The sequence below is a fragment of the Sardina pilchardus genome, chromosome 15 (assembly GCF_963854185.1).
Source record: "Sardina pilchardus chromosome 15, fSarPil1.1, whole genome shotgun sequence".
Classification (NCBI taxonomy): domain Eukaryota; kingdom Metazoa; phylum Chordata; class Actinopteri; order Clupeiformes; family Clupeidae; genus Sardina; species Sardina pilchardus.
In genome coordinates this window covers 5987908-6002529 of record NC_085008.1, presented here as the reverse complement: position 1 = coordinate 6002529, position 14622 = coordinate 5987908, and the positions used below count along the sequence as shown (strand labels likewise).

At 46.7% G+C, this 14622-nt stretch overlaps 1 protein-coding gene across 1 annotated transcript in view; it reads left to right on the top strand.

The window, feature by feature from the left end:
• The window catches only part of abca7 (ATP-binding cassette, sub-family A (ABC1), member 7), a 29877-nt gene that overhangs the window by 7099 nt on the left and 8156 nt on the right, over positions 1–14622 (top strand). The window contains exons 11-32 of the mRNA XM_062515558.1: positions 386–502; positions 963–1160; positions 2106–2311; positions 2673–2849; positions 3877–4099; positions 4475–4696; positions 6378–6582; positions 6743–6856; positions 7217–7388; positions 7631–7762; positions 8078–8217; positions 8417–8554; positions 8787–9013; positions 9300–9357; positions 9495–9697; positions 10524–10638; positions 11399–11544; positions 12163–12287; positions 12840–12944; positions 13719–13911; positions 14227–14321; positions 14493–14525. Coding sequence (XP_062371542.1) covers positions 386–502; positions 963–1160; positions 2106–2311; positions 2673–2849; positions 3877–4099; positions 4475–4696; positions 6378–6582; positions 6743–6856; positions 7217–7388; positions 7631–7762; positions 8078–8217; positions 8417–8554; positions 8787–9013; positions 9300–9357; positions 9495–9697; positions 10524–10638; positions 11399–11544; positions 12163–12287; positions 12840–12944; positions 13719–13911; positions 14227–14321; positions 14493–14525 — 3344 coding nt within the window. The remainder of the gene's footprint in view (positions 1–385; positions 503–962; positions 1161–2105; positions 2312–2672; positions 2850–3876; positions 4100–4474; positions 4697–6377; positions 6583–6742; positions 6857–7216; positions 7389–7630; positions 7763–8077; positions 8218–8416; positions 8555–8786; positions 9014–9299; positions 9358–9494; positions 9698–10523; positions 10639–11398; positions 11545–12162; positions 12288–12839; positions 12945–13718; positions 13912–14226; positions 14322–14492; positions 14526–14622) is intronic.

Genomic DNA, 14622 nt, shown 5'->3' with positions numbered 1-14622 from the left:
AATGCTAAGATATGATCCATATTTTGTTGACGCTTTCTCGGCTTGTTTTGGGTCTACCGTCAGCCTTGTGAAAAACTCTGGCATGGTTTAATTAATCAGCACATACCAGAACACTGTTCTATTTAGATGAATTGCAAATGAAGCATCATGGTTAGGGTTTGATTTACTGAGACTCTGTCTGCATACCAACGCTTGCAATTAAGCAAGCATTCGGTTCTGTCAAAACACATCACCAGCGAGAGAGGTCAGTGTGTAATTGCACTGCTGCACTGTTGGATGCTTATTATGAATGTTGTTCACTACCATTTGAGGGAAGAATGGAAGGCCTCAAGTCCAGCGATGCTTTCCAACATCAGGCTAACATTCTATGTGCTTTGTCCCCCAGGTGAATAAGACCTTTCAGGACCTGCAGATTCTTCAGGACCTAAAGGGGGCCTGGGAAGAGATCGGACCTCGTGTGAAAACCTTCATGGAGAGCAGTGTGGAGATCCGACTTCTGCAGGTCAGTTTATGCTGAAATGACTGGAGCTGTGGGTCAGGCAAGAGACTGCTCAACCCAGGGAAATGCTGTTCCTCCCTCATATGCTGCATATTTTGGAGAAAATGTTATTGAGGAGATTGGCTTGTTGACCGCTACAGTAATTTCCTGCCGCATTGTGTATTAGCCGCAGGGCCGTGTTTTATTTAAGTTAAAAGAGTAAGACACAAAACCATATTAATACCATATTAACTGTCCCCGTGTATCAACCTCATAGTGGAAGAATTCTTGCAAAATCAATGTATAAGCCGCGGCTAATAGTCGGGAAATTACGGTAGTCTTAACATTGTAACTGTTTGCTAACAGTGTCGCTAAGACGTCTTTCTCCAGCTCCTAATAAGCTTATTAGTCTGTGCTCTGACTTGTTGTTGTCACTAAATGGTCTCTCTCTTCCTCTGCTAAACGGATGCCCCTTTCTTGGCAGGACCTGCTGAGGCGGCCAGAGGTGGCGGTCCTGGTGAACATGCGTCTGGAGAACACTTCCTGGACGGCGTCGCGGATCACCCGCTTCCTGTCCACGCCGTCGCCTGACACGCCACGCAAAGAAGGGGCGCCACCCACCTGGTTTGACATCTTCCAGGATGTAAACCACACCATCAGCACCCTGGGCCAGATCACTGAAGTATGCTAATGCTACAGTCATATATAGTCACACTTACGCACCTACATTTACTCACACATGTCACATGTAATACACTATATAGGCAAAAGTATTGGGATGCTTGCCATTACACCCACAGGAACTTCAGTGATATCCCATTCTGTCCCCGCTTACAGCTGTAACAGCTTCCACTCATTTGGGATGGTTTTCCACAAGATTTTAGGGTGTCTGTGGAAATATTTGCCCATTCATTTAGAGGGCTATATGTGAGGTCAGGCACTGCTGTTGGGCAAGAAAGCCTGGCTTGTAATGTCAGATGGAGTTCATCCCAAAGGTATTTGATGATGGCCAAGTTCTTCTCACTGAAACCCGTCTTTACGGACCTTGCATAATGGTTGCTTTTCAGGGATTGGGCTTAGGTTAGTGAGGGAAAATCTTCAAACATTTCCATCCAGACACTCCAAAATCTAGTGGAAATGCTTCCCAAAAGAGTGGCAGCTGTTACAGCTATTGTATTTATTTGGGGAGACAGGCACCAAATAGAGCTCTTGCTTTCACTAAGCCTTCCTCTTTTGGCTTCAGCTGCTGAGGTCTGCAGAGCAGTTTCATAATTGAAGGATTTGAGAAGCTGTTCTACATACTTGTGGCGTTTGCTTCCACCATGTTATTTATTCACTCAATTTGGTGAGAGAACACCAAGTGCATGAGCATGGGTCAACCCAGAAAGAACAGGAATGGAATCTGACCTATTGCCACTCCATGGTATTATTCAGACTGCAATAATGCATCAGTCAGACTGCAACAGAGATTTTGTTTATATTGATTTCTATTTATTTCTTTGTGTGTGTGTGTGTGTGTGTGTGTATGTGTGTGTGTGTGTGTGCGTGTGTGTGTGCGTGTGCGTGTGTGTGTGTGTGTGTGTGTGTGTGTGTGTGTGTGTGTTGCTCTTCTCTTGTTGTTCCACAGTGCTTCTCTCTAGATAAATTGGAAGGTGCTGCCACAGAAGGGCAGATGATTGACAGGGCCCTGGAGCTCTTGGAGGACAGGCAGTTCTGGGCAGGGATTGTTTTTCTCCTTCCGGATCCTTCCGCTCCCACCCTCCCCCCTCACGTGTCTTACAAGATACGCATGGACATAGATGATGTCACGCGGACAAATAAGATCAAAGACAAGTAAGCAGAACTCGTTAAAGCAGAAGTGGAGAGTGGAAATGTAGACGTTTTGATATCCATATGTGCAATTTATTTGTCCACAAACCCACAAATCTATCAAATCAAATTGAGCTTTCCTCTGAGCATTTGTGCGCAACTTGAAGTTTAAGCCTGATTATCTGCTAAAAATGCTCTTAGAAATCTTAGTTTGTAATGTTTTGCTTGTAATCTGTAAAGGCTTTTAACTAGCCATAAATGTTGCTATGTTGTTGTTATTAATCGTGTGACTTGAACATACCTGTACTTTTGCACTGAGTCTGACTTGTCTTTCTTCGCAGAACATATCTGTACTGTTGCACTGACGTGTCTCTCTTGCGGCCAGGTTCTGGGATCCGGGTCCGGCAGCAGAGCCCTTCAGTGACATGCGCTACATCTGGGGCGGCTTTGTGTACGTGCAGGACCTGGTGGAGCGGGGGCTGACTCGAGTCATGACCGGCAAGGAGCAGAACACAGGTGTCTACCTGCAGCAGATGCCCTACCCGTGCTTCGTGGACGACGTGTGAGTGCTGCGCTGTGCATGTTCACACCAACCGGTAGTCGCTCTCGGATGTCGTTCAGCTCCTCAGTTCAACCACAGTTCACACTTCGACACAGAGAAGCTTTAAGCTTCAACTTCCCATAACTTCCATATATGGTCACACGTGTTTGCACACACAACACACACACACACACACACACACACACACACACACACACATTTTCACACATGTGCACACATCAAAGGATTATAATTGGTGCCTGTGTTCCCGTTTGCTGCTGTTGGCAAGGTGTTAGTTAGAGGTGCCCTGAGACAAACATTAAAAACGTATGCAACACACAAACAGAGCCAGGTGGGCACCATGGCATCTGGGTTAGAGGATCTGGTCTCAGATTTCAGTGTGGTGTGCAGCCTTTGGTTGTTGTCAAAACAGGAATGGAAGGGAGGGACATAGGAGAGAGACCAGAGTAGGCGGCAGCTGCCACAAACAAAAACAGTGTCCTTTTGATCTCCCACTGCCTCTGGGTGCTCAAATACTGGGTATCTGCAAACCCACATCCTTTGGCGTGTCCCTATACCTTTCAAGTGCCCCAAGTATCTTTAAGCATCTTATTGCACAGCTACTGCTGATTATGTAAACAAAGGAAGGTTTTCCACGCTTCTGCAGTTGTGCGACGATCTGGTGCAACCAGGCCAGGACAGATAGAAAGGAAGAGGGAGGCCGGTGCAATGCAGATGTCTTCTTTAGTATTTCTTTAGTATTTAATTAAATGGTGCAAAACATTGACGTTTCGACATTACAAACATCTTCATCAGTCCTCTGACTCTGATGAAGATGTTTGTAACGTCGAAACGTTAGTCAATGTTTTGCACTGCTGATTATGTATTTGTTATGTAGTTATTAATTCATTTATTTCATTCATTCATATATTATTACTATTATTTGTTTATTTATATATTTTGTCAAGTGTCTGGTTTGTTCATTTATTTTGAGTGTGGAATTTCTCATGATCCCCATTGTGATTCACACCACCGCAATCCTCCGCAGTTTCCTGCGCGTGCTGAACCGCTCGCTGCCCATGTTCATGACGACGGCGTGGATGTACTCGGTGGCCATGATCATCAAGTGTGTGGTGTACGAGAAGGAGGCGCGCCTCAAGGAGACCATGAGGATTATGGGATTGGGCTCGGGCACACTGTGGGTCAGCTGGTTCATCAGCAGCTATGTGCCCTTCCTGGTCAGCGCAGGCCTGCTCGTCTCTCTGCTACAGGTGTGTGGGACTGGGTGGGGCTAAGTGGCATACAACAAGCGTGTGTGTGTATGTACAGTATATATATATACACATCTATATACCATCATACCATTAATACACGGGGCAGTTAAGGAGGTCTTAATATGGTTTTGTTTCTTTTAACTTGCATACTGTAACTGCAGCTTATACACAATGCGGCTAATACGCAGGAAGTGACTATACTTACATACATACATACACACACACACACACACACACACACACACACACACACACACACACATACATATAATCATAATATAATGTAACCGTGCCCTGCATTTAGACTATGTCCTACAACTGTGCTCTATTGTGCAACTTCTGGAATTGTAAATGTTTTCCTGTGTGTTTCAGTATGGGGACATCCTGCCATATAGTGACCCCGTGGTGGTCTTCTTCTTCCTGGCTGCCTTTGCCACGGCCACCATCCTGCTGTGCTTCCTCATCAGCACCTTGTTCTCGCGGGCCAACCTGGCGTCGGCGTGCGGGGGCCTCATCTACTTCTCGCTCTACCTGCCGTATGTGCCGTGCGTCGCCTGGAGAGATCACCTCACCACCACACACCGCGTCCTTTTAGTAAGTGTGTTTAGCTTGAGTGTCTGTTCTGCTCTCTCTCTCTGATCTTGTCCTGCTCTCTGATTGGTGGGTAATCTTGGTAGAGCAGCGAAGGCTTGCTACTCTGCTGTAAGGGCCCACCTAAAGAAAACTAGCAGCCACCCCAAGTGGAATACTCTCTCTTCGAGTCATGAGTGGGAGACAAGGGAACTGCTTACAGTGTGTGTGTGTGTGTGTGTGTGTGTGTGTGTGTGTGTGTGTGTGTGTGTGTGTGTGTGTGTGTGTGTGTGTGTGTGTGTGTGTGTGTGTGTGTGTGTGTGTGTGTGTGTGTGTGTGTGTGTGTGTGTGTGTGTGTGTGTGTGTGTGTCAGTAAGCATGGAATCATGGCACTCTCCTTACCAGCCAATCAGCATTGATCTTGTTCTTTGGTAATCTGAGGGCAGTCAGCAATGATCTCTCTCTCTCTCTCTCTCTCTCTCTCTCTCTCTCTCTCTGTCTTCATGTCTGAGAATGACTGTACCAGTTTAAGAGCTCTGCCATTCAGCTTGACATATCTACAATTAATGTCACCTTTGGGAGTGATTGCATGTCATGCATGGGTGGTGTGTTTGGGAATGTCTTGGTTGGATGTTTTATGGCTTCTTTATGGCACCATTAAGCTTCCACTGAAACACCCGCTCATACCCTTCATTCCAAAGACAAGTAGAAAAAAATAAATGTTCCAGATCAGCTGAATCTGATGCAGAAGGAAATAAATAATCTACGTCCCTTCATTTAGCCCCTTTATTTGTGCCATGGTCTGTGTTCTTGTCCCCCTTCTGGTCTGTCCAGTGGTAAGATGCAGTGTTCTCACATGCCATGTCTCAGTCTGATTTCCCATCTGCCATCTGAAATGTTTCCCCCCGATAAGCCCCGAAACCAGAGTCAGAATCAGGGGCAGCTGGCTGCTCGTGTAAATGCAGGTCACACGTACTCCTGCGCTGATGTCATCGCACCTCTCCCGGTGAGCGCGGCGGTCCTGGAGACAGGCCATGTTTGTGCTCTTAATTCCCCCAGCACAAAGGGCCTCTGTTGTCGCCAGGCAGGAGCGGCCCCTGGACGCGTGCTTCTACACGGCTGCATGCCGTTACGCCCCGGATCGAGACACGTCAGCCCGGCGTCTGAAATGCTGCTTACGAAAGAGAGGGGAAGTGAACCGGTTTTTATAGGAACAGCTGAACAATGACGCGTGGGCCAGGCATTGATTGGACTCGTGTGTCACATCCTGCTCTGTTTCTCAGGAGCAGAAGCTAGAGTTGGACTAATGCAGATGTTTAAAATAAAATGAACTCTCAACTTTACTCAGTTTTACAGGGGAAATATCATGACAGGCTAATGTCATGATATCATATGACTCATATGAATCATTTTTCAACTTTGTGCTGAATCTTAGTTTCTGTTTTTATTGATGGTGTCTTGATGAACCGCACAATAAGAAGTGGTGTGAAAACCTTCATGTCTGGATTCACATCTAGAAGTGGTGAATGAAAAAAAAAAACGTTCACATAGGTTCACTTCCTCTCCATTTAGCCCTTATGTATGAAAAATGATAAGCATAGACATATGTTGACATACTGTATGTTGAGTAGACTAAACAGTGAACGGGTGAAACACTGACCGCATGCTTGTCCCCTCTCCTCTCCTCTCCTGTCCCGTCCCACAGAGCTTTCTGTCTCCAGTGGCGTTTGGCTTTGGCTGCGAGTACTTCTCCCAGTATGAGGAGCAGGGAGTGGGCATCCAGTGGTTCAACATCAACTCCAGCCCCTTGGAGGGAGACACCTACAGCTTCGTCACCTCCATCGTCATGCTCTATGTAGATGCATTCATCTATGGTGTACTGGCCTGGTACATAGAGGCCGTTTTCCCGGGTATGGACCAGTTATGATGTGTGCCATGATACAGTTATGTCTGTGGTGTGACCCAATGAACATTTGAACTACGATTTGAACTCCTTGTTGTCAGCTTTTGCTGTCTATCTTTAGGATGTATTCATTATGTCCCTTCTCCTTTTCTGTGTCCCTCCTGAAGGTGAGTTTGGGGTCCCTAGGCCCTGGTACTTCATCTTCCAGCTCAACTACTGGGGCGGAATACCGCTGGAGATGGGCATGCCCATCCCCCCAGCCCCCAGGGACGAGCAGAACGGTAAGGCCACACTTCGAAAGCGGACCAGTCACGATATATTCAAATATTTGAAAAGAAATGATAAAGGTCCGCACAATGATAGAAGCTCCCAAGCGTTTATTTAGCACTAAATAAACGCTTGGGAACGTCTATCAGTGTGCGGACCTTTATCATTTCTTTTCACTTCTTTTTAGTCCAGCACCTGTACTACTGAGATGTGCGCACATTCTCTTGTTTTTATATTAAAATATTTGCACTGTCACACAATGAAATGTCACAATCAGTATAGTGAGACTTTTCTTTTATTATCTATCAGTTTTAAAGTTGGGTAGTTTTGAAAGGGGGTTACATTTTCATCTTTTTCCCTCTTTTTTTCTCCAGAACGAGTGGAGCCAGAGCCCCAGAACCTCGTTCTGGGTGTGGCCATCCGCGACCTGGTCAAGATTTACAAGAATGGAGGGAAACTGGCGGTCAATCACCTCAATCTCAAGTTCTATGAGGGTCAGATCACCTCTTTCCTGGGCCACAACGGCGCAGGGAAGACCACCACAATGTGAGCTGCGCTTTATCACATAGCTTTCCAACTATAGTCCATTATGATATCAGTGCTAGGCGTGTAAAGAAAAGTGAAATGTGAAATAGACGATATAGAAATATTACGCTAAACTGATACAAAACTTGAAATAAGGCATTTGAATGAAAATACTTCTCTAAATGTAAATGCTGAGTGATTTAGTGGCCCAAACAGCTGGAGGATGTTCCTCTGCTCTGACGGTGTTCCTCCCCTATGGGCAGCTCCATCCTGACAGGGCTGTTTCCCCCCACGGCGGGGACGATGTACGTGAGGGGCATGGACATCCGCAGGGACATGGAGTGGATCAGGAGGACACTGGGGGTCTGCCCGCAGCACAACGTCCTCTTTGACATGTGAGCGCTTCTTCACTAACCCCCGCCCCTGTGTGGTTTTGGTGTGGTGTTTGTACATGAATCTCTGAAAGTTTTGAAGTTTTCCAAAACACAAATGGATTTAAAAAGTGCTATTGGGTGTGCAAATTGACACTGGGATACTGTTGATTTGGATATTGTTGAAACTTTAGATTATTATTCTTGTACCATTTAAACTTGCATACTTGAGATATATTTTATTTGAATCTGAACAGATCTAGCAAGAACTATTGTGTGACACATGGCACGTCTCTCGTGTGCTTGACATGGTTGCCTGACGCTAGACTGTGTTTTCAGCCTGACGGTGGAGGAGCATGTGTGGTTCTACGGCCGGCTGAAGGGCTTGAACAACACGGAGGTGATGGAGGAGACCACCTCTCTGCTGGACGACGTGGGTCTGCTGCACAAACGCCACGAGGAAACGCGCAACCTGTCAGGTACACAGCTGCTCCATAGTTTAAGTAGTGCATTTGGTTTTATTACGATGACCATTAACTCCTCACTCCCCTGAGCAAGTCGACTTTATAGTAGGCCTATATTGGGGAACTGCTGTGTACATGTATATTTGCTTTAGGTGCTTAGTGAATCTGCTGTGTTATCCTGCGTGCCCCAATGTCTCTCTTGTCTCTTGTGCAGGGGGGATGAAGAGGAAGCTGTCCGTGGCCATTGCCTTCATCGGCGGCTCCAAGGTGGTGGTTCTGGACGAGCCTACTGCTGGAGTGGACCCCTACTCCCGCCGGGCCATTTGGGACCTGCTGCTGAAGTACCGCAAAGGTACTGTAAGAACCAATATACACTTCAGCCATTTTGAGTTGTAAAAGCATTGGGTTCTCACAGCCTTTTTCAATTCCAAGTTGGAAGCTTTGCCATGCAAACCTGATGTGTGTATCTTTGTGATGAGTGCAGTATTGATTGCTCAGAATGTAAGACATAGAATGTTAAGATATCTGGCAACATGAAAAGACAACTAACCTAACGAACTTGCGCTCATCGTTCTGTTTCTCAGACCGCACCATCATCTTGTCCACCCACTACATGGACGAGGCCGAGTTGCTTGGTGACCGCATCGCCATCATCTCCCAGGGGAAGCTGTGCTGCTGTGGAACTCCCCTCTACCTCAAGTCCAAGCTGGGCACTGGCTATTACCTCACGGTGGTCAAGAAGGAGGTGGACAGTCGGACGCCCAGCACCAGTGCCAGTGCCGGAAAGCTCTCTCTGCCTCCAGTGCCTAAGGTATGCACATACTGTACTGTAGGTTCACATGTTAGACTGGATGGTCAGAACCATTTGGCGAAAATAGGGCAGCAACTACTCAATAAGACTTGGAAATAGGAAAATAGTCATAGAAATTTGTATCAAATAACATATCTAATTGATAATAAATAATACGAATTATTAATACTACTAATATTAATAACTAACAATACTACTAATACTAATAAATAAAACATCATTAGCAGCTTAGACTTATTACGCATTTAGGTTACCTTGGTACTGATTTTGTCTCAACGTGTTTCAGGACAGTGACTCATCCCTAAGTGACGACACTGGACTAGGAAGCGAGGAGAATGGCCCTGGTACGTCCTCGAAATTGACACGTGAAATATGATCTCGACAGGAAAGATTAAAGGACACTCTCCGATTCTCTGTATTCCTCGCACCCCTTAATGCTGTGTGTGTGTGTGTGCCCTCTAATCCCCTGTCACGCGCGCAGACGTGCCTGCCCTGGTGGCCCTGGCGCAGCACCACATGCCCGAGGCGCGTCTGGTGCAGGACCTGGGCCGCGAGGCCATCCTCAACCTGCCGCACCGCTCGGCCGAGGACGGCAGCCTGGCGCTCTTCCTGTCCGAGCTGGAGAAGAGGCAGGCCGACATGGGCATCACCAGCTACGGCCTGTCCGACACCACCCTGGAGGAGGTGAGCCCCGGACATGTGGCACACACACACACACACACACACACACACACACACACACGCGCGTAAGCGGTAGCACACTCTTGAGAGCTATAAGAGGATTGGGTCAGAGGCTTAATGTCAAACAGTACCATACTACACATTCAAAAGCGACACATATGTAACCTGGTGTGGTTAAGCCTGGCTTTACCTGGCACCGTATTTAGATTGGTAGAAGATCAGGTGTGATTTTTGCACAGGTGTGGTGATCAGCAGAAAGAGAGCAAATCTTACCTGTGGAGTCGTGTTGTGGCTTGCCTGCCCTTGAGACATGCTTATGAGGCAGTGACAGTGTGTGATATGGCAAAAGAAGAAGAGGAATGTGTGTCAGTGTCACTGGGCATGAATGTGTGTAATAGACTGTGTGTGTGTGTGTGTGTGTGTGTGTGTGTGTGTGTGTGTGTGTGTGAGTGTGAGTGTGAGTGTGAGTGTGAGTGTGAGTGTGTGTGTGTGTGTCAATTCAGGAGTCAGTTGTGTCTTTAATGTCTGTAGAAGGCCTTTATTTATTTCTGTATGTGACGTGAAGACATGCCATAAAACCAAGTAGTTTTCATTCCCAGTAGTCCTTCACAATCAGCCATCTAGATACAGCATTGTTATATTGGATTCACTCAGTCTATTGATTACGGCAGAAAAGAGGTTGAGCTTCAAATTCTCAGTTCAATTCAACTGAACTAACTATGTATTCACAGTAAAGAGTGAAGACTTAGTTGAGAGTTAGTTTTGACACCTGACAGATTAGTTTGAGCTTTTTGGTTGCTCTTGTGTTCCTGTGTCCACATGAAACCAGATTTTCCTGAAAGTAGCGGAGGAGACGGGGGTAGACGTGGACCCCGCCGAGCCTGAGAGGCCGCCCTCGTCACCACGGCAACGACGACCTGACCCACCCGAGGAACGAGAGCCAGGTAAACATCATCATCCGCTCAACGCTTTCATCTCCGTACGTGTGTGTGTGTGTGTGTGTGTGTGTGTGTGTCGGTGTCTGTGGGTAGGTACATGTTAGTGTGCTTGTGGTGGTGTACATGTGTGTGCGTATGCGTGTATGTCTGTCTGTGTGCGCGTGTGTGTCTGTGTCTGCGGGTATGTACATGTTTGTGTGCGTGTGGTTGTGTACATGTGTGTGCGTACGCGTGTATGTGTGTCTGTGTGTATGTGTGTGTGTGTCTGCGTGTGGTTCCCATATGCCTGCGGGCACATGCCCCTGCACCCGCACATCATGTTTGTTCCAGATCTGCACTGACTTGCATCTTTCTCCCTGTATGCACTTTCCAAGGGAGGAAAAGACCACGCAAGCAAGGTACAAGCCTCTGCGTGGTGATGACCTGTGTTAATAAAGCCAATCCCTCCCTATCTCTTCTGTGTGTGTGTGTGTGTGTGTGTGTGTTTGTTTGTGTGAGTACTCAATAGCTCAGATCCAGACTTTAGGTGACTAACCCTTGGCCTCTCAGGCCAGCTATCCTCCAGTGTATCTGTCTGTCCAGTGTCCTTCAGTAGGCACACACGCTGCGATGTACACAGTGGAAGGGATTGGCGTGTGATTTCTTTGACTCGTTTGGTTGAGTTTGTGTTTGAGTGGTCAGTTAGTGGAGGTCAACAAAAAGCGCCAGTCTCTGTTCTCATGTTTAAACACACACACTCTCCTCTCCCATGCCTCGTTCCCTCTAGAGCCCAAGGAGACGGACCTGCTGAGCGAGGAGGGTCGAGGCGGCGACCCGGCCACGGGCTGGTGGCTCACCTGGCAGCAGCTGCGGGCGCTCTTTGTCAAGAGGTGGCTGTACGCCCGGCGGAGCCGCAGAGGGTTCATCGCTCAGGTGTGTCCAGGTGGAGGCGATGAGGGTCAGGGGTTTTGGGCTAGGCTGAGTTTATGTTGTTCCTGGGTTCACATGTTGTGCTTCAGATTCATTGCTTTTCCGTTTGAAATTTCCTAATGATGTGGGGCTGCTCTCAACTGGACTACTTCACTGTGCTTTCATGTGTACAGTAATTTCCTACATATAAGCCGCATTGTGTATAAGCCGCAGGGCAGTGTTTTATGCAAGTTAAAAGAAACAAAACCATATTAACACCATATTAACTGCCCCCCTGTATTAACGTCATAGCGGAAGAAATTTAGCAAAATCAATGTATAAGCCGCGGCTAATCGTCGACAAATGTGCTAAATTGACGTTTAGTAGTCTACCTCATGGGTATCGTTTTAGTTCTAAATTTGAACACAGAAGTATGACTACAAAACGCAGACCCATCCCATTACTGTAAGCCTGTTTGTTTGTTTATTAAGTTTATTTTTAACTGGGGCCATGTACAAACATGTGTTAATCACAGGGGGGATGCTTTGTACCAGATTTAGCTATTAGCTCATTTCCATTTCCATGTTAGACCAGTCAGAGATGGGTCTCTTGTGTAAATGACGTGGTGTGCCCCTCTTCCAGATCGTGCTGCCTGCCCTGTTTGTCCTGGTCGCTCTGTTCTTCAGCCTGCTCGCCCCACCCTTTGGGAAGTACCCGGCCCTGAAGCTGCAGCCCTGGATGTACGGAGATCAGTACACGTTCTACAGGTAAGGCCCAGGGCAAGAGAACAGTACACACGTTCTACAGGGTTCTACAGGTAGGCCCAGGGCAAGGGAACAGTACACGTTCTACAGGTAGGCCCAGGGCAAGAAAACAGTACACATTCTACAGGGCAGAGAGGTATTCTGAAGAAACATTCTAAGAGGTTACATGGTTATGTTGCTGAAATAGAGAACAAATGAGTTTGCCAAAGACATAATGCAATGAGAAAGGCAGCACAGTGGGGAAACTGCTCTACAAGCATGGCCTTGATTCAAAAGAGAAAAATAAACCAGCGCTGTATTTCCTGGACTCAAGAACAAGAGGCTTGCACTCAGCCAAGGCAGCCATCACAGGGACTTTCCTACTGGAGATTACACAGTCCCAGGAGAGGAAGGAAAGCCAGTCATGGCGGGCCTTGAATGACTCTGTGGCTGTCTATAAACAGGAAATGTCTGTGTTCTGTACACCATGAGCCCTTTCTACTGTGTTAAACATGCTTCACTGGCTGCAGACAAATGATATGACATGATCCGTCTGTTCTGTCTTTAATTGTTCAGCAATGACGCCCCAACGGACCCAGAAATTCAGAACCTCCTCGACGCCTTGCTTGACCCTCCAGGTTTTGGGACCAAATGCATGGACGCGGAAATGGATCCGGCTGTGTAAGCAGATCTTGTTGTGTTTGGCTTTTCCCTTTAGTGAGTCGATACCCTCAAAAGAAACTCACACTGTCTTTTGATGCCATTTATCGATCTTTCTATCAAGCTCTATCAATGAGCCTACCCATTTGAGCCATGATCTTGGCAATGGCAACTCCACAGTTACAGGTGGCAACTTTTTCACCCTCTCTTAAAAGATATCATCTTTAATAAGTATGTATAGTAGATGACCCAGGCATTGTTTATGTAAGGGGAATGAAGCCGCAATGTTTTTTCCTGTCCTGTCATAAGAGGAGGAGACCATAAGACATTAGAAGAGTTAAGGCCCCAACTGACCGCTGGGATGGGAGACTGAGTAGGTGTCCTCTAAGTAGCCTCCTGAGTTCTGCGCCTCACCTCCATCAGTCTGTCCTCCCTACCGCATTAAAAACATCACATCTAATGTAGTCATTACTAATTTCTCCAACATTGCATTGTCATCCGTCCTGGACACAGCGTAACTTTCACCATGTCTTAATCAAATTAATGTCTGGCATATTATGGCATACTGTAATACATGACACATTGTATTATATGACCATAGCTTTTGATAACAAAGCTCTATAACAGACTTTTAAAGAGCAAGCAGTTAACCTGAGCATCAACATTGATTTTTGAATGTCTCTGGTTTAGATCATTCAATCGGAAGCTCCCAAAATGTTTTGAATAGCACAAGCAAGATCATGTAATGAACATACGTGTGTGTGTGTGTGTGTGTGTGTGTGTGTGTGAATGCAGGAACACCACCTGTAGCCAAGACCCGGGCTCCAGGTTCCTGCGTCCCCAGATCCCGTACTCCACGTGGCAGCTGCTGGGGAAGGGCAACTGGACGGCGGCGCTGCCCTCTCCTGAGTGTGAGTGCAGCACAGAGGAGGTGCGCCGCATGCTGCCCGACTGCCCCGAGGGAGCCGGGGGCCTGCCCCCACCACAGGTCAGACACACACACACACACACACACACACTCACACTCACACACACTCACACTCACACACACTCACTCACACTCACACTCACACTCACACTCACACTCACACTCACACTCACACTCACTCACACTCACACTCACTCACTCACTCACTCACTCACTCACTCACTCACTCACACACACACACACACACACACACACACACACACACCACCCACACACACACACACACACAAACACACACACAAGTGGAGAGACAAATATGCTGCCCTACAGTTGATTACTCTATTTTATTCATAACCTTGACTTTGTCTATCACAGATTAAGCGACTCACTGGAGACGTCCTGCAGAACCTGACTGGTCGTAACATCTCCGATTACCTGGTTAAGACTTATCCCCAGATTCTCAAGAAAAGGTTTGATCCAGATTAGTGCCTGTTGTCCATGTTGCATTCATTTCTGATACCTAATGCTTGAAAAGTGCTGAAACATATTATTATTTCTATTATTATATATTTATAATTGTATTGTAGTGTAGATGTAATTTTCTAATTAGCTTTTGTTCCCATATCTTACATATCTACCAGTATGAAGACCAAGCGGTGGGTGAATGAATTCAGGTGAGTTTTTGTTTTTGGTGCCAAACCTTCTCTGAATCTGATCCTCTAATTAAGTGATGCGGTATCTTTCTAAGTGGACCGAGAAGGACAAACGTGT